At 57.3% G+C, this 19,347-nt stretch overlaps 1 protein-coding gene across 8 annotated transcripts in view; it reads left to right on the top strand.

Moving 5' to 3' along the window:
* Positions 1-19,347, top strand: part of SHANK3 (SH3 and multiple ankyrin repeat domains 3) — a 265,221-nt gene that overhangs the window by 176,665 nt on the left and 69,209 nt on the right. For all 8 annotated transcript variants that reach the window (XR_010430985.1, XR_010430983.1, XR_010430984.1 and 5 more), the window contains exon 15: positions 9,303-9,378. Coding sequence is in view for 5 of the 8 variants with exons in the window: in XM_064656805.1 (XP_064512875.1) it covers positions 9,303-9,378 (76 nt within the window). In the remaining 3 variants the exon portion in view is untranslated. The remainder of the gene's footprint in view (positions 1-9,302; positions 9,379-19,347) is intronic.

Genomic DNA, 19,347 nt, shown 5'->3' on the forward strand with positions numbered 1-19,347 from the left:
AATTGTTGGACAACCTTCTGCTCCAGCTGGCACTGGTGCCCGTGCTCTGACCATGTGCTTGCTTTGGGTTAGTCACAGAGTCATCCTGAGCCCCTGGGCCAGGGAAATTCTGGGAGAAGAACCTGCAGATTGGGTTTAAATTGCAGAGGAATATTTGGTAACTGTAATTAAGACCAGAGAGCTGTTTGGGATGGGTTGGAGGCACTGAAAAATGTGCATTTGCTTATTTTAGCTGGAAAAAAATAAGCCCATCTGGTTTGGGCTCCTTCCACCCTGAGCTGCATCCTCTCTCTCCCCTGACCCTCATTCCCTGGTGTTTTTCCAGATCCCCTTTCGTGGCAGGTCCTGACTGTCTCTCCCACCCATTTTCCGTGGTGGAACATCCCTCACCTGCCAGGCAGAGGTCAGGAAGCAACCCCCAGGAACTGAAGGGAAAGCTTTGGGGGTGTGAAGCAGAACGTGGCAAATTCTGGGATGTGCCTGTGGGAGCTGCCTGTTGTCACAGCAACTCCTGGGCTGGGAGAAGGGCTGAGAAGCTCCAGCCTGGAATCTGCCCTTGGTGCAGACCCAGGGCTGTGGGGGATCACCTGGATACTCTTCACCTCTCCCAGGTTGTGGGGGAGATCCTGCCCCGTGTCCTGTGCTGGGTCCCTGCTTCCATGTGCAGCTGCCTCTGTGGAGTGGGATGTAGGGAAAGAGAGGAATATAGGGGAGGTCTTTGCAAACTTATGAGGCCTGGGGGGCACTTGCAGACAGACAGGGTTGGGTTTTCCTGCTCTGCTTCCCTGCTGTTCCCTGGGCTGCCCCTCAAGGCCCAACGTAAGGACGTGGAGCTGCTGGAGAGAGTCCAGAGGAGGCCCCGGAGCTGCTGCCAGGGCTGGAGCCCCTCTGCTCTGGAGCCAGGCTGGGAGAGCTGGGGGGGTTCCCCTGGAGAAGAGAAGGCTCCAGGGAGAGCTGAGAGCCCCTGGCAGGGCCTAAAGGGGCTCCAGGAGAGCTGGAGAGGGACTGGGGACAAGGGATGGAGGGACAGGACACAGGGAATGGCTTCCCACTGCCAGAGGGCAGGGAGAGATGGGATATGGGGAAGGAATTGCTGTCTGAGAGGGTGGGGAGGGACTGGAATGGATTTCCCAGAGCATCTGTGGCTGCCCCTGGATCCCTGGCAGTGTCCAAGGCCAGGTTGGCCGGGGCAGGAGCAGCCTGGGCTGGAGTTGCTCGCAGCCCTTGTTTGGTGGGAGCTCAGCTGCACCTTGGGCTGTGCCTGTGGGAGCCCCGAGGCTGCCCCAGCCGTTGCTGTTTCTTTGGGTAGAGGGCACTGTTGTTCTTCCCTCCTGCCGGCCGTGGGCTGGGGAGGAGGAGGAGGAGGATTGAGGGGGATTTTGGTGCCGGAATGAACGGCAGAGCTCAGATTTCCTGCAGGGAATCCATCCTCTCCCTCCTGGAGGTCTGCACCAGCCCGTGGGGAGTCGCCTTGTTCTTGGGGTACCCGTTTCCTGCCTTTCTCTCTGTGTGTCCTGCATGGGAAGGGATGAGTTTTTTGTTCCAACTCCTCCCATGTCCTCGGTGCGTTACGGGATCGGCGTCGGCTGAGGATGATCCTCCTCTGGAGATCTCCATCCTGCCGTGAGCCTGGGGTGGTACCGAGCTCCCAGGGGGTGTAACCTCACCCCAGGGGTGTAACCTCACCCCAAGGGGTGTAACCCCACCCCAGGGAGTGGGGGGTGCAGGTGATGGGGTGGGGTTGTCCTGCGGGTGATGCTGTCGCTGTCCCCCGTGGCCGCTGTGTGTGAGGGGGCTCGTTGGTTGTTGGGGGTCACATGTAGCACCCACCTGTCTTTGTCCACGTTTTGGACAAAAAAACCTTGCTTTTTGGAGAAAATCCACGCCAGGAGACGGCAGGAAATGGAAAAATCAATGAGCTGAACTTCCCAGGGCTGGGAGGGAGAAGCTCTGGCTGAGTGGTGAGAGCTGAGTCCCAACACTGCAGCTTCTGGGCGTGGAAAGGGTCCCCAAAATCTCTTGGGACACCCAAATTGGGGATGAAGAGGGACCCAAAATCACCTGGAACCCCCAAATTGAGGTTGAAAAAAGGCTATTTTCTGATGCTCTCAGCGCAGGGTGGGATTGTTGGGGTGTCTGTGCAGGGCCAGGAGTTGGATCGATGATCCTGTGGGTCCCTTCCAGCTCAGGATATTCCATGATTCCATGGAGAGTGGTGGGAAGGGGTGATCCACAGCCTTAAACACCTTCCTTCTTCACGCTCCAAGAAATTCATCCGCTTCTCCCATGGTCTCGTGGCTGGAGAGAGATCCCAGACTGGATCTCATTCCAACCCCCCTGGCCACTGGTGAGGTGACAGTTCCTGGGCAGAAGGGGGAATGAGGATTCCCTGCCCTCAGCCAGGATGAGCCCTGGGCTCCCTGGCATCCCCAGGCAGCCCATGGACACGAGGAGCTGCTGTGGAGACCCCCAAGGCCTGGGCACAGCTGAGCTGGGCACGGGGAGCTCTGCTGGACACGGCCAGGAGCTGCCAGTGGGAAAGGACAGAGCTGGATCCAGCTTCCCAGGGCTCAGATAACCCCTCATTCCCTGGGCCTGCTGCCCTGTCCAGCTTCTGCCTCCAACAGGCACCACTTGCCATGCAGGAGTTGAAATGGGTCCTTTGGCTGCTTCTCCAGCAGCATTTTAAAAATCCTCTTTGTTTTCCTTTCACTTTCCTGACTTAATTCCAAGCCTGATCCCGTCTCCATTGTGTTGCTGCCTGTGGCAGGTGTCCTCTGGCTGTGCTGCCTTTGGCCTGGGTCCCCTTCTTTCAAGGACAGGGCTTGGAACAACCTGGTCTAGTCCAAGCCCAAATGCAGGCTGGGTGGGAGATGGGTGGAGAGCAGCCCTGGGAGAAGGATTTGGGGTGTTGGTGGGTGGGACACTGGACATGACCCAGCCCAGAAACCTCCCATGCCCTGGGCAGGGCCCACAGCAGGGCAGGGGGGAATTCTGCCCCTCTGCCCCCTCAGCTGAGACCTCCCTGCAGAGCTGCTCCAGCCCTGGGAACAACAACAGGAGGACGTGGAGCTGCTGGAGAGAGTCCAGAGGAGGCCCCGGAGCTGCTGCCAGGGCTGGAGCCCCTCTGCTCTGGAGCCAGGCTGGGAGAGCTGGGGGGGTTCCCCTGGAGAAGAGAAGGCTCCAGGGAGAGCTGAGAGCCCCTGGCAGGGCCTAAAGGGGCTCCAGGAGAGCTGGAGAGGGACTGGGGACAAGGGATGGAGGGACAGGACACAGGGAATGGCTTCCCAGTGCCAGAGGGCAGGGATGGATGGGATATGGGGAAGGAATTGCTGGCTGGGAGGGTGGGGAGGGACTGGAATGGATTTCCCAGAGAAGCTGTGGCTGCCCCTGGATCCCTGGAAGTGTCCAAGGCCAGGTTGGATGGGGCTTGGAACAATCTGGGCTAGTGGAAGGTGTCCCTGCCCATGGCAGGGGTGGCACTGGATGGGCTTTAAGTTCCCATCCCACCCAAACTATCCTGGGATTCCCTGAGCTTTCCTCCTCTCCATTAATCTCTGCTCTCCCGGCAGCTCCTCTGGCAGCCAAGAGTAAAGGTCATTTTTATGAATATCCCAAGGTGCTGCTTGGGCTATAAAGCTGAGACCTGTTAGATTTACTGATTCTTCCCCTTCTCAGAGCAGGGATTTAAAACTCCTGACACAAGATTCTTTCCAGATTCACTTTTCCTTAGCACTCCCCATAGCAGGACCCTTCCTCCCGCTCGGAGCTCTCAGGAACCAACCCCTGTGGTGCCACCCAGGTTTGTGTGCCACTGATGTTCTGGCCATGGGCTGAACATCCACGTTCCTTGGGGCCCGTGGAAGAGCTGTGGGCTCCTCCCGAGGGGTGTGTCCTGCTGAATTCATGGACAGCATTTCCAGTTGCCTGGGGAAGCACAGCTGGTGCAGGGGAATTCCTGCCCTGGGCACCTTGGGCTGAGTCAGAAACGAGCACAGCTGCCTGGGTGGCACTTGTGGAAACACCTGAGTTGCGGAGATGTGGATAAATCCACGTGGAATAGCTGTGCAGACCTCCCTGAGCCCTTCTGTGCTGCCCTGGTTGGCTCAGGCTGGTGGTTCTGGCTGATCCTCCTGTTCCCTTCGGGGCTGTTCCGACCCCAGGGGAGGTGACACAGAGGTGCTGCTCTGACTTGTGGTTACTTAAGAGCAGATTTGCATTTAATTTGCATTTTTTCACTTATAGATAAGCAAAAATCTCTAGTTTCAGTGCAAATGTAGCTCATAAATTAAGGGCAAGAGGGGCTAATGCAGGAGGGACTGACTATTTCTCTCCTCCCTGAATTCGTGTAACACAGGCCAGAGTTTCACCAAATGTGTGTAAATCCTTGCATGGAGAAATTCAGGAGGAATTTGTTGCTGGAAAGGGTGGGGAGGCCTTGGCAGGGGCTGCCCAGGGAGGTTTGGAGTGCCCAGCCCTGGAGGTGTCCCAGGAAGGCCTGGCCGTGGCACTCAGTGCTCTGGGCTGGGGGACAAGGTGGGGATGGGGCCCGGGGTGGATCCATGGGCTGGGAGGGCTTTTCCAACCTCAGGGATTCTGGGATTATGAAACTAAGAACGCTACAGAAGAGTTCCAGAAGTGCTTGTTCTCAGGGAAGAGCTGTGTTGGAGCTCCATGCACTGAAGCTCAGTCCCTGGGAAGGCAGAAATTCCTGCCCAGCCTCCAGAACCCAGCAGGGCCACGAGTCCCTGAGCAAACACCCCCCTGGCTTTGCTCTTTTCAGCCACATCCCGGTGCCACAGGGGCAGGAATCAGTCCCTTCCCCTGGCCCAGGGGTTTCCAGGATTCCCTGCACCCTGAGAAAGGCTCAGGGCTGGGTTTGGGCAGAACCAGTGCTGGAGCAGGACCTGCTGCTGCCATGGGAGCGCTGGCTGTGCCTCCTTCTCCGTGTGGAGGAGCTTCAGGCTCCTCTCTGGTCCCAGCAGTGTGTGTCCTCCCCCCCCTTCCCAGCACAGTTCAGCATTTCTTTGGAAATAATTCCCTTCCCTTCCCCGCCGGCCGCCCCAGCCAGATTGGCTGCCTGGCACCGAGCCTGGACCAGGCTTTAATTGTGGTGGCATCTGCTCATCAGCCCACTCCAGTCAGGTGCTGGGAGAGGGGGGGGACGTGTGGGAGGGATCCACAATGGGCACAGGGGGGCTGGGGGGGCTGCAGAGCCGGGAGTGCCCCGGGCTGAGGTGCTGATCCAGGGCAGCACAGCTCCCACCCCCTCCCCAGCTCTGGGGGCTCTGCCTCCTCCCAGCCCACCCTGGACACCGGGATGTGCTTCAGCAGCTGCAGGAGAGTGAGACAGGATGATGGAATCCCTGAGGCTGGAAAAGCCCTCCCAGCCCATGGATCCACCCCGTGCCCCATCCCCACCTTGCCCCCCAGCCCAGAGCACTGAGTGCCACGGCCAGGCCTTCCTGGGACACCTCCAGGGCTGGGCACTCCAAACCTCCCTGGGCAGCCCCTGCCAAGGCCTCCCCACCCTTTCCAGCAACAAATTCCTCCTCAGCCCCAACCTGACCCTCCCCTGGCCCAGCCTGAGGCCGTTTCCCCTTGGCCTGGCCCTTGTTCCCTGGCAGCAGAGCCCGACCCCCCCCGGCTCCCCCCTCCTGGCAGGGACTTGCAGAGCCAGAAGGTCCCCCCTGAGCCTGGGGAGACCACCCCCCATCAGCTGACCGTGGGGTCTCTCCCAGGGTGATGAGGCAGCTCAGAATTCCCTGAGTCAGGAGGAGCCAGGGCAGTTTCCAGACGCCTCCGTGGGTGTGTTGGCTCAAGAAGTTGGCACAAGAAGTGTCCCTGTACTGGGGGAGGCACCAACACCAACCCAGCCTTCTCCAGTCCTGAGGCCACATCTCCTCTGACTGTGTGTTCCTGCTTTTAGCTGGCATCTCAGTTTGGGAAATAGGCTTTATTTTAAACCCTCCTTCTTGCCTAACATGGAGTCTAAGTGGTCTCTCCCTCCCTGCGTGACTTCCTTGCCCGGTGGCTCTTTGGTTGGTGGGACTTTGACCCCTCAGGGGGTTTGATGGAGCTCTTGGATGATACTTGGAATGTCCATTTCCAAAGGATGACTTTCATTCCCCACCAGGCCCTCATGACACACCGTGGGGACACCGGGGACGGGACTTCTTGGGGCGTTGTTGGCCACGGTGTCCAGCCCTGTGGGGGCTGCTGGGGGTGAATCCTGTCAGGAGCAGCTGAGGGAGCTGGGAAGGGTCTGGAGCAGCAGGAGGGGCTGAGGGAGCTGGGGGGGCTCATCCTGGAGCAAAGGAGGCTCAGGGGGGACCTTCTGGCTCTGCAAGTCCCTGCCAGGAGGGGGGAGCCGGGGGGGGGTCGGGCTCTGCTGCCAGGGAACAAGGGCCAGGCCAAGGGGAAACGGCCTCAGGCTGGGCCAGGGGAGGGTCAGGTTGGGGCTGAGGAGGAATTTGTTGCTGGAAAGGGTGGGGAGGCCTTGGCAGGGGCTGCCCAGGGAGGTTTGGAGTGCCCAGCCCTGGAGGTGTCCCAGGAAGGCCTGGCCGTGGCACTCAGTGCTCTGGGCTGGGGGCCAAGGTGGGGATGGGGCCCAGGGGGGATCCATGGGCTGGGAGGGCTTTTCCAGCCTCAGGGGCTCTGGGATTCTGTGGTGCTGCCTGCTCCACGGCTTCTGATGCAGGAGCAGTTGGTCAAATATGGATGATGGAAAAAAACCCACTGCCAATAATTAGAGGTGCATAAATCTCGCATTTAAGAAGATTAAATTGAATTAAATTCAATTCTAAACGGTATTTAGAAATATAATTCCAGCATTCTGTTTGAACCAAAAAGGGATATTTTTCTCATTCCAAATGAGATTTTTCCCTTCCCTTTTTGCCATCCAGTGTTGGTGCCTGAGGGAAGAGTGGATGGGACAGTCCAGGTGCTGCATCCACAGGCCCTTCCAGGCTTCCAGGTTGTTTTCCAGTGATCTGCATTCCCTGTTCCTGGATGAGCTCCCAGCACTCCATCCCACCGGGATGCCCTGGTGTCCTATTGCTCCTTCCCTCTAAATTTAGAGCCTCCCTCTGCACAGGGCTGTGGGAGCGAAGGCTCCTCTCCATCCATCAGCCCCATTCCCGGGGCTCCGTGACGGCTCCATTAAACACGCGCTCGGCAGCTGCTATTTTTGGGAGCTGGGAAGAGAACGAGCCTTTGGGCTCTGGACAGCCCATAAATCCAGGGCCAGCCACCAAATCCCCGGCCTTTTCCTCAGGAATGATGCCCAGAGAGGGGTTTGTGGTACGAGTGTCCGGGCGGGCGCGGAGGGAAACGGGGAGTGAGGAGGAGGAGGGAGAGCAGGGGGAAGAGGGGTTGAGGCACGGACATGTGGGAATTCTGGGGGGAGGAGTAAGGCAGGAGGAGGGATGCCCATGGGATTAGGGGGTACTGTGTCCCCTCTCCCTCTCAGGGGGCTCTGGGGATCTCACTGAGGTGTCTCCACATGCCATGAGTGGAAAAGGTGGATCATTGGAACTGTTGGGACCTGCTGGGGCTGTGCCACGGTGGCACCTCCATGGGAGCCATTTTTCCTTCCTTTCCCTTTCCCTTTCCCTTTCCCTTTCCCTTTCCCTTTCCCTTTCCCTTTCCCTTTCCCTTTCCCTTTCCCTTTCCCTTTCCCTTTCCCTTTCCCTTTCCCTTTCCCTTTCCCTTTCCCTTTCCCTTTCCCTTTCCCTTTCCTTTCCTTTCCTAACCTTCCCTTCCCAAACCTTCCCTTCCCTTTCCCCTTCTCCCTCTCCTTTTCCTTTTCCTTTTTCCCTCCCTTTCTTCCTTCCCTTCTTTCCCTCCCATTCCCATTTTCCAGACATCCCTGCCAGCTTGTACAGCACCGTAGCTTGCACCTTGTTCCTGGGCACAACCAACAACAGTTATCCCGATGTTTCAGGTTATTTTCCAGGTCTCCCCATCCCACCTCGTTCCCGCTGGGAAGCGTTTGGGGCTCGGAGCAGCAGTGCTGGAGCCGAGGCTGCTCCCTGCTGCCGTCCTCTGGGCACTCCCAGCAACGGAGCCAGAGCTTCCCAGGCATTCCCAGGCAGCTGCCTCCTTTCCCTGGAGGGGAAATTTCCCCCTCAGCTCAGGGCTGGGAACCCCCCGGAGCGGGCTGGGAATGGTGAGGGGCTTCCCAGGCTGATCCAGGTGGAGGTTTCCCTCCTTTGACTCCTCCTGCGTTTTATCAGGCCACGACTTCTTTCCAGTAATTCCTTTCCAGTAAGATGAATTCCGTGGTTCTTTGGGACAGTTTCTCCCAGGAGCTCAGGGACAGGAGGAGCCCCCGGTCGGAAGCTTCGTGGGGAGCCCCCACGTCCCCCCGCTCCGTCAGGCTCCGGGAAATCTCCTTCCAGACTGGGTAACACACGTGGGGCTGGGATAACACCTTGGATCACTGGGAATGCTCCCGAGCTGCACCTTGCTCACCCCACTGTCCCTGTCCCTGCTGGGGGGTCTCTGTGCACCCACCTCCTCCTGGGGGGTTTCCAGAGCACCCCCAGCACTCCCGGGATGCCGCAATTCCCGCGGGTTGGGATCTCCCTGTTCCCACCACGTCCCCCTCGGTAAATTGGGAGTTTGGAGCACATTTCCCCCTTCACGGATTTGGTTATGGATTGTGCACCTGGGCCCCTCGGTGTGCATGGAAAACACGTGGAAAAATAGAAACACTGGGGAATAGAAGCCCCTCGGGGTGTTCCGGGCGCTGTGGCTGTGCCGGGGAGCGGTGCCAGGGTTCCACAGGGAAGCAATTCCTGGCGTCTCTCTGCATTCCCAGCTTTCCTTCCTCGTGAATCCCCCGTGCCCAGAGAGCTGGTGACCACCAGGTGAGCAGGAAGGCTCTCAGGGTTGTTGCCACCCCTCCTGGGGGAGCCCCATCCCTCCGTGCCGAGGGGTGGGAGGGGGACGTGTCCGGCTGGAAGCGGGGCAGGAACGTGGCTGCTCCCATGGGACCTGCAACTGTGTTTGCCTCTCCCATCTGGGGGCTCCTCTTTGACTCCCCTCGGTGAAATGGGAATGCCTTGATGTGGTTTAGGAGTTTTGGGGCCAGGATCTGAGGAGGGATCTGGGAAGGATCCCGGGAGCTGTGTGTGTGCCTGCAGGGCTGGGCACAGGCACGGGGCCGGTCACTCCCTCACACATCATTATTTATTGATAGAATTCCTGCATGGAAACGGGATTCACTCGGCTCGTGGCCCCGTCAGGGAAGCAGAAAGGACAGGGAAGTGATTTGGGGTGTGTCTTTTTCCTTGCAGAAACCAGAGAAGACAGAACCAAGCGGCTCTTCCGACATTATACTGTGGGCTCTTACGACACCTTCACCTCTCACAGGTAAGGAGCAGCACCTTTGGCATCCCAAGGAGGTTCATTGCCATGGAAAAAGTCTCTGTTTCTCCTGACAGAGCATTTTGTGTCTGTGGGAAGGAAACTTTTCTGGTTGGTTTGGTCAGTTATAGCCTAAACTCCAAGTCCTGGCTGAGGCTGAGGTGAACAGGGAGCCTGGCTCGTGTCTCAGTTGAGGATGGAACGTTCTGGAGAAGTTTTGGGGTTCTGGAGAAGTTTTGGGGTTCTCCAGGGGCCAAGGAACCCGTTTTGGGTGCAGGTGCAGCTCGGCTCTGAGGGGGAGAGGAGGAGGTTGGTGTGCAGGGATGGCCTGGGGGCACCGGAGCGCTTGGATGTGCCGGGGGTGTTCCTGGGCTTTGAGGTGCTCTCCAGGGATATCCTGGGATTGGCACCTGAGCAGGCTCACCCTGGCATGGTGAGAGGGCAGACCTTTGGGAAGGTGGTCAGAGTGCCCAGGGGATGAGCTGGGACAGCAGAGGTGACGTTGCTGGTTCTTTGTCCTGAGCGCGCGGCTGTCGGATGCGGCCGGGATCTGGGAATGGTTGGATTCAGGAACGTGCTGTGGCACTGGGGTTCTGTGTTTGAGGGATGAACATAGGGACACTCTGGAATATGCTCTTCAGAGCTGCTGTTCATGGAGGGATCTGGCTGGGGGTGTTGTTCCTGGTGTGACAGGAGCGAGTCGTGAGGAGCCGTTGGACAGAAATTAATGTCTCCTGAACTCCTGGGGCTCTCCCACAAAGTGTGTCCTGCCTGACTGGGCTGCTCATCCCAGATCTGTCTGCCTGGCTCTGGTTTGACTCCAAGAAATGTGTGTCACTTGTTTGGATTTCCAAAAATCCCGGGATCTGCTACTTCAAGGCTTTTGGTACTGGAGTGAAAGTGCTGCTGTGGCTCAGAAAACACTAAAGAAGAGAAAAAAAGGGGAAAAAATGATCCACTTCCACCGTGGCCAAAGGCTCCAGGGAACCCCCAGAAGGTCTGTGCTGGGGTCACTGGTGGCTCTTGGTCTTAAAGAGCAGGAAATGGGTGAAAAATTGAAAATGAGTCAAAATTCTGTTCTTTGAGTGAGGGAAGAGCAGGTGGGTGGGATTGGATCAAACGGGGTTGATAAAACAGTGTGACAGTAAAAGAGATTTATTTTGGCACAGGGAAGGGAACACACACCAGGAGGAACACTGTGAGGAGCTCTTGCCCAGGATTTGCAGTTCCTCAGGAGTAAAGGTCTGATGTCACCGTGACATCACAGGGCAAACATCTGCTGGAGCACTGAGGCTTCAGAACCAGCCCAAGGAGGTCAGAAAGTGGAACTGAAGCAGCTGAGGAGGAGGGTCCTGATAAACAGCAGCTGAATCCCAGCATGGAAAAGTGAGAAGCAAATTCTGTGGGGAAGAACCAGGAGTGGGATCTCACGTGCAGGGAGGTGTTGGACTGACTTCTGCTCAGCCTTTGGGGATTGCTTTGACTCCAGGCCAAGCCTCCAGAAGCAAATTGAGTTTGTGGAATTGTTTGGAAAGAAAAAAAACCCCTCCAGAATTGTGAATTAATAATTATGGATATCATGGAATGACAGAATGGTTTGGGTGGGAAGGGACATTAAAGCCCATCTTGTTCCAACCCCAGGGACACCTTCCACTAGCCCAGGTTGCTCCAAGCCCCTCCATCCTGGCCTTGGACACTTCCAGAGGGTAACCACAACCTTTTTGGGCAACCTGAGCATGTTCCTGCAGCGAGGAGGTTGGACTGGGTGACCTCCTTCCAAGCTCAGGAGTTCTGGGAGTCTCCTGGTGCAGCTTCTGAGCCCGTGTGGAGGAGGAAGGATGGAATGGAGTCATCTCCCACGGGTGGGTGAGCCCCTGTCCCACCTGATTTCCAGCTGAGTCCCTCAGGGCAGAGGGCTCTGGGAGCAGGATGGGGATGTTCTGTGGGGCCAGTTTGGCTCCAAGTGGCTCCATTTCCCCAGAATGTCCTCACAGGGCAGGGAAGGAGGTTGTTTGTGCCCTTACCTGCACCCTGAGCAAGTCTTTCCATCCTGGACTCCTCCAGGACTGTCTGCAGGATTCCTCTTCTGCACCCCAGTCATCCCGTCTTCTTGCAGATCCACTTGGTCTTGACATTCCCAGGCAGTCCATGGAACCATGGAATGGTTTGGGTTGGAAGAGACCTCACAGATCATCTCTTCCCAAGCCCAGGGCCTGCCAAGTCCTGATGAGCTGGTGGAGCCTGGCTGGGACCTGCTGGTGCCACCACTGGCTGTGACACCCACAGGTCTTGGGGGGTGACCTGGGACTCCTGGGAGGGTTTGAGCTGCACCCCCGTGGGGTGGTGGGTGCTTGTGGAGCTCCACCAGGAGCTGGAGTTGCGTGATCCTGGTGGATCCTTCCCAGCTCAGGTGATCCAGGCACGAGGAGCTGGAGCTGCAGGTCCCTCAGGTCGGGATCGTGGTGGCCCCTGGCGGGTGCTTTGTGCAGGTTTGACAGCAGAATAAACCACTCAGTGTCCTGCTCAGAGTCTTCCTGAGCCAGAGTTGATGTCCTTGTGTTTTAGAGCCTTTAATGGATCGTTATTCCCTTCATTTTCCCGATGATGTGCAGCTGGAGTGGTTGAACCCCCCTCCTGCAATGGAGTGCCCATCCCTGGAGGTGTCCCAGGAAGGCCTGGCCGTGGCACTCAGTGCTCTGGGCAGGGGGACAAGGTGGGGATGGGGCACAGGGTGGATCCATGGGCTGGGAGGGCTTTTCCAGCCTCAGGGATCCTGGGATTCTGAGAAGGTGCTGGGGTTGGCTGGGTGGAGCAGTGGAGGAGCTGCTGCTGTGTCCTCTGCTCCTGCTGTGCCAAAGTACAGGGTGGAGGCAGGAAAGGAGAAAGAAAGTCCTGAAGGCCCAGGTTAAGGTTCATGGTTCGTGCCCAGGTTGCTCTGAGCATGGTGTGAGGACTCACCTTAACAAATTGGAAAAAAACCCTGGATTTTTCCCCATTTTTTTTAACCCTGAAGCACTCGGGCCAACAGATCCCTTGGGAGCAGAGCTAAGAAGTAACCAGGGTGCTGTGGGATCACTGCAGCACGTCAGCAGCCCCATTTCCAGGAGGGAGCTTATCCCATCATCCCCAACTTCACTTCAGGTCTCAGCCGTGGGAGAGGATTAACATAATGACAGTGTGTGAGGAGCAACTCAGAAAAGTGCTCGAGAAAATTCCACCCCGGCTGGTTTGGATTCCAGGGAGAGCTTTGGAAGCAGTGCCAGGGTTGAGTGGATGCCCCGGGAAGCGGAGCAGGGAGCAGCAGCCACGGGCTGGCCGATGGAGCTGGGGGTGGGATGGGATTTCCTCTCTTTGGCTTAACGAGGTGAACGGAGAGCTTGGGGTGTGGGGGATGTTTGGGGACACGAGCAGGTATCAGAACAGACAACATCAGAACAGAGGTCGGGGTCTGTGTCTGGAATTGGCCTCTGGGGCAGCAAAGCCTTTGAGATGTGACTTCACCACGGACGGTCGGGATGAGCTGAGGGAGAAACTCCCCTTGGATGGGTTCCCACCTCTCCCTGATGTCCCTTGGGGCTGTAACTGCTGGTAAAGACCAAGCACGAGGCTGCTCCAAAGCCTGGGATGCACCCAAGGTCACCAGAGGGCAACCAGAGCCTTCCCCATCCTCTGAGGGTGAGGAGGGACAGGGCTCGGCCACCCTCGCTGGTCCTGCAGGTCCCTCCCAGCCCGGAATGTTCCGGGGCTCTGAACCTCATCCGGGCTGGGCTCGGCAGGAGGCAGCAGGGAGGGAACCTGAGCTTGTCCTCAGCAGGAGGAGGCAATCCCAGGGGGAATTGGCTCCTCTGATGAACCGTGTTATGGGAGGAGGAGATTAAAGGGATCCGAAATTACCTCCGGAACGAAGAGCCCACGTTGTGCTCGGCACAGCTGGGGAGGAGGAGGATTGGGAGCAGGAGACAATTCGGGATTTATTTTGTTTCCTATTATTCAGTCTCGGGGATTAGTTGACCAGGGAGAGAGATTACAGCCGTGAGCATCCACGAGCCATCTGGATGGGCCTCCCCTGGAAAAGAGGGAAAACATGGGGGATCTCTAAGCAGGGATTTCTCTGCCCTCACATGCTGTGACTGGCCAAAATAATGCACAGAATTATGGAATAATCGAGGCTGGAAGGGTTGTCTGCAGGTTTCTGGCACAGCTGGTGACCCAGAGTGGGTTTCTTCACGTGTCTCCAAGGCTGGAAGTTCCACAGGGCCCACGAGGGCTGAGTTTCCAGGGGGAAAAAGCTTTCCCTGTAGTATCTCCTTTCAATCCATGGTGCTTTGGTTCGTGTTGTTGCCTCTTGTCCCATCCCTGGGTGCCCCTGGGGGTCCCTTTCTCTCACTGCAGCAGCGAGGTGTCCACCACGGAATCATGGAATTGTTAAGGTTGGAAAGGACCTTTAAGGTCGTCAGCCCAGCACCACCACCACGTCCACAACCATCCCAAGTGCCACATCCACACCTTTGGTGAACACTTCCAGGGATGGGGACTCCACCACTGCCCTGGGCAGCTGTGCCAGGGCTTTACAACCCTTCCCATGAAACAGATTTTCCCTGGTATCTGATTAAAACCTCCCTGGCTCAACTTGAGGCCGGTTCCTCTCATCCTGTCACCCGTTCCCTGGGAGAAGAGGTGTTTGTTCCTTCAGCACTTCCCATATTTACTGTCTGCTCTGGCCTGTCATTCCCTGTGAGTTCAGGATTGGTGGTAAAGCCCCTGAGCAGCTGGAATTCTCCCCAGTTCCTGCTCCAGTGAGTTCCCATCCAGGAGGCAAACAGCAAAGAGGGGGGAATGGCAATGGCTTTTCCCATTGTTCTGTCTCCATGACTGACAGGAAAGCAGGAGAGGATCCATGTTCCAGGCAGGGCTTGGCCTCAGGGATGGCCAAAAATACCTCTGAAAAAGGGGTTTCATGGTCAGAAATGAATTTTTGGGGGCGAATTTTTGGTGAGTGTTGTGGCAGTGGAGGTGCTGTCTGGGCTGAAGGGGAGGGGTCCCTGTTCAGGGATGGGGTTCCCAGGTCAGGCCCATCTCCCTGGGAAAGGCACTTTGCACTGGGCTGGTGCAGCATCATTTCTATGGCAACAGGAGAGTGGAGGGAGGGAATGAAATCTCTTCCTGAAAAGGCTCCTGTGTAATCCCACTTGTCACATCAAAGTGCCTTTGGAAGAGTCTGCTCAGATCTTCTGCTGAGCAGCAGCTTCCGGGAGCACTTCCCTCCTTCAGGGAGAGCTACAGCGGAGAATCCTGGAATGCTTTGGGTGGGAAGGGACCTTAAAGCCCATCCAGTGCCACCCCTGCCATGGGCAGGGACACCTTCCACCAGCCCAGGTTGCTCCAAGCCCTGTCCAACGTGGCCTTGGACACTTCCAGGGATCCAGGGGCAGCCACAGCTTCTCTGGGCAACCTGGGTCAGGGCCTCCCCACCCTCCCAGCCAGGAATTCCTTCCCAATATCCCACCTAAACCTACTCTCTTTCACACAGAGTGGGAAAAGTGAGTCCCTTGTGCCAGAATTCTCTGCTTTCCCTGAAATTCAGAATTTCAGAACTGGTGGAGAACGTGAGGCTTCACAGCCTGTTTTGTCCAAGAAATAGGATCACTTCCCATCCCTGGAAGTGTCCAAGGGCAGGTTGGCCGGGGCTTGGAGCAACCTGGGCTGGTGGAAGGTGTCCCTGCCCATGGCAGGGGGTGGCACTGGGTGGGCAGTGATCCTGTGATCCAATGCTCTCCTTGGGCTGAGAGAGGAGCCCGAGCTGAGCAGCTCCAGCCTCCGGAGCTGCCTGTTAATGGTTAAAGGAGCATCAGAAGAGGCCTCGTTAATCCCTGTTCCTTCTCTCCTTAAAAGAGCCACTCAGGACGAATGGCAGGTTGAAGAGGAGGTCCTGGGAAACCAGAACCAGTCTGTCCAAAAACGATTTGCCAGGGGCACAAAGGTCCATGGGGTTTCCCTTTGGTTTTCCCTCCCTTTCTGCAGCCGAGCGCTGGATCCCGGGAAGGTGTTTTTGCTCCCAAACATTCTGGAGCCACGAGGCTTCTCAGCAGGCAGGAGCAGGGCAGCAGCTGATGACACACACAGGAGGTTGGAAATTAGGGAAAAAATAGGAAATCTACTAAAAATAGTGTTTTACTTCATCACAGAGTCCCAGGATGGGTTGGTTGGAAGGGACCTTAAAGCCCATCCAGTGCCACCCCTGCCATGGGCAGGGACACCTTCCACTAGCTCAGGTTGCTCCAAACCCTGTCCAGCCTGCCCTTGGACACTTCCAGGGATCCAGGGGCAGCCACAGCTTGTCTCCTGTGGGAACCCACAGTGTGGGAGTCTCTTACTCACAGTTGTAATTTACTCACCCGAATAACAAAGAATTAGAAAAGGTTCAGAGCCAATAAACGAGGGTGACCCAAAGCAGGGACCACATCTGAGAAGAGATTAAATCAGCTGGAACTCTCAGAGGTGCCCAGGGAAGATGTGACAGAGAGTTTTATGAAACCATGAGTAGGCAATGAGAAGGTGAACAGGGAACAATAGTGATTGCTCAGTACAAAGGGATGAGGTGGCACTCGGTGGAATTAGCAGGCAGAAAGATTAAAATAAAACAAAGTACTTTGTCACACTGCAGGTGATTAAATTGGAGGATTTATTCCTGCTGCATGTTGTGGAGGCCAAAAATATAAATGGGTTCGAACTGGGAGTGCAAAATTAGTGAGGAGTAAAGTGGTGACCAAGAAACGCCGTGAGCTGTGGAGGGGCTGGAGATGGGATGACTCTTCTCCCAGGGAACAAGGGAAAAACGAGAGGAAACAGCCTCAGGGGAAGTTCAGGTTGGCCAGGAGGAGGAATTTGTTGCTGGAAAGGGTGGTGAGGCCTTGGCAGGGGCTGCCCAGGGAGGTTTGGAGTGCCCAGCCCTGGAGGTGTCCCAGGAAGGCCTGGCCATGGCACTCAGTGCTCTGGGCTGGGGGACAAGGTGGGGATGGGGCCCAGGGGGGATCCATGGGCTGGGAGGGCTTTTCCAACCTCAGGGATCCTGGGATTCTGAGGAATGTGGTGGCTGGCTGTCAGAAGAAGGTGCCACATGGTGGTCCCTGATCTTGTCTTCTCTTTCCATGTTCTTTCCCTGCTGTTTGTTCCTGACTGGTGCCCGTGAGGGGAGGGGGGGGCTGCAGGTTTCCCCTCTGCTCCTTCAGAGAATCTCAGGATGGTTTGGGTGGGAAGGGACCTTAAAGCCCATCCAGCCCCACCCCTGCCATGGGCAGGGACACCTTCCACCAGCCCAGGTTGATCCAAGCCCCATCCAACCTGGCCTTGGACACTTCCAGGGATCCAGGGGCAGCCACAGCTTCTCTGTGCTGTCCCAGGGCCTCAGCACCCTCAAACCACGTCTGACCTGAGAGATTCTGTGATTCCCTGAGAACAGGAGAGGTTTTGTGAATTGTTTGCTTTAAACAACTTTGCCAGGCTCTCCTTTGGGCCGGTGCTGTCCTGAGGATCAGCTGCAGCGCCTGCTCCTGGTCCGTGGTGGCATTTTTGTGCCACCATCACGTGTTGGAGTTCAGCTGCTGTAGCTCTTCCAGGGAAGTCACTTGTGACTTGTGCTGAGATGACAGGGAAGGATAATTCAGCCCCTGTGATAGATCTGCCAGAGACACACGCTGGGAGAGCAGGGACTGAAAATGGGATGCAAATCACCTCGTCAGAGCAGAACTGCTGTGCTGGCTGTTCCAGCACTGCCTTACCCATGAGAGCTTGGTCTGACCAGAATCCCAGGATCCCTGAGGCTGGAAAAGCCCTCCCAGCCCATGGATCCACCCCGTGCCCCATCCCCACCTTGTCCCCCAGCCCAGAGCACTGAGTGCCACGGCCAGGCCTTCCTGGGACACCTCCAGGGCTGGGCACTCCAAACCTCCCTGGGCAGCCCCTGCCAAGGCCTCCCCACCCTTTCCAGCAACAAATTCCTCCTCAGCCCCAACCTGACCCTCCCCAGGCCCAGCCTGAGGCCGTTTCCCCTTGGCCTGTCCCTTGTTCCCTGGCAGCAGAGCCCGACCCCCCCCCGGCTCCCCCCTCCTGGCAGGGACTTGCAGAGCCAGAAGGTCCCCCCTGAGCCTCCTTTGCTCCAGGATGAGCCCCCCCAGCTCCCTCAGCCCCTCCTGCTGCTCCAGACCCTTCCCAGCTCCCTTCCCTTCCCTGCACACACTCCAGCCCCTCCAGGTCTCCCCTGTCTGAGGGGCCCAGAACTGCCCCCGGGATTCCAGGGGGGCCTCTCCAGTTCCCAGCACAGGAACATCCCATGGGGTTGTGGTGACCCAAGAGTAGGACCCGACTCTTCACTGTATTGAACCTCAGGTTTGACCGGGGTGTGAGGACCCCATGGCCAAAGGTCCTTTCTGGGCATCTCTCCTCGGTGGGGACACCCCGATGGACACACACCTTCCTTGAGGCAGGAGTTGGGACTGTGGAGGCTGCCAGGGGGGGTGGAACTGGGCACTGCCATGTCCTGCTCCCAGGCATGACCCCAATGTCCACTTCTGGAGTATCCCAGGATCGTAATTCCCTGGACAGGTGGGGATCTCCTCCCAAGGGCTGTGACCTGTGCAGGGCCAGGCAGCCCTGGAGTTCAAACAACAGTAGTAACCTCTCTTTGTCTTGTGATTTGAATTTAGGCCAGTGAGTAAAACATTGGATTTGCTGACATCACTTCTGGGGATTTGAAAGTGGCTTCTTGGCCCGACTTCTGTCGGAGATGCTGAGGAAGAGCAGATCCACTGCAGGGGAATGATGATATCTGGTGCTGGCACGGCACATAAAGGCCAAGGAGGGCTTCAGAGGGGTGAGGGAAAATCCAATCAGCAAATGGGAAATTGGATGTTTCAGTCGGAGATGCCATTTGATAATGGGTCCCACTGGGATTCCAGAAGAGCTGTTTTCATCCCCGGGAAATTAAATATCCTGCTTTCTCCAGTGGCTTTCACAGATCTGGTGGCAAGAGAAGGTTGAACTTCAGACCTTGGAGGCAGCTGACTCGGGGAATCAGAGTTACTGAGGTTGGAAAAGCCCTCTGAGATCATCGAGTCCAACCGTCCCCAGCTCTGCCAAGGCCACCCCTGACCATGTCCCCAAGTGCCACATCCACAGGGCTTTGAAATCCCTCCAGGGACGGGGACTCCAGCCTGTTCCAATACCTGACCACCCTTTCCAGCAAGAAATTCCTTCTGATGTCCAACCTGACGCTGCCCTGGTGCCGCTCCTGCTGCTCCAGCCCCTTCCCAGCTCCCTTCCCTTCCCTGCACACGCTCCAGCCCCTCCAGGTCTCTCCTGTCTGAGGGGCCCAGAACTGCCCCCAGGATTCCAGGGGGCCTCCCCAGTGCCCAGCACAGAGGAGGGGGGGTTTTAGTGGTTTCCTGGCTGTGCCTGAAGAGCTGAAGCACCAAACCAGCCCCGATGGTGGCAAAGCCTCAGCGAATCCAGTGTGTGCCCAGCACAGGGGTGAGAAGGGTCATCCCTCTGCCCCGTGGTCCCTGAGGGCACCATGATGGCCCTGGGGAGGTGTCTGAGGAGCTCAATGTCCCCTCTGTGCCCTGGCCACACTCAGGTCACCTCCAGCTGGTGTCTGTGTGGCCCAGAGCCTGAGCAGGAGCTGCCCAGCCATCCCTGGAGCACAGGATCTGCCCCAGGGATCCCTCCCCGGGAGCAGCAGAGCTCCCCATGTGTGAGCTGCATACATTTGCATATATGAATATTAAGGGCCACGTGCCCAGCAGGGATAACAAGGCAACAAGTCCCTGCTGGGCTGGGGGATGATGTGGCATGGGAGGGAATTACTGCTGGGGCTGCAGGGCAGGAGAGATTCCAAGCACAACCCGTCCCCCTGCCTGGCTCCTGCCTGGGAATGCCTTGGGAAAGGGGGTTCCTGGTGAGTTGTTTCGTTAGGAATGT

This window comes from Pseudopipra pipra, chromosome 5 (genome assembly GCF_036250125.1).
Source record: "Pseudopipra pipra isolate bDixPip1 chromosome 5, bDixPip1.hap1, whole genome shotgun sequence".
NCBI lineage: Eukaryota > Metazoa > Chordata > Aves > Passeriformes > Pipridae > Pseudopipra > Pseudopipra pipra.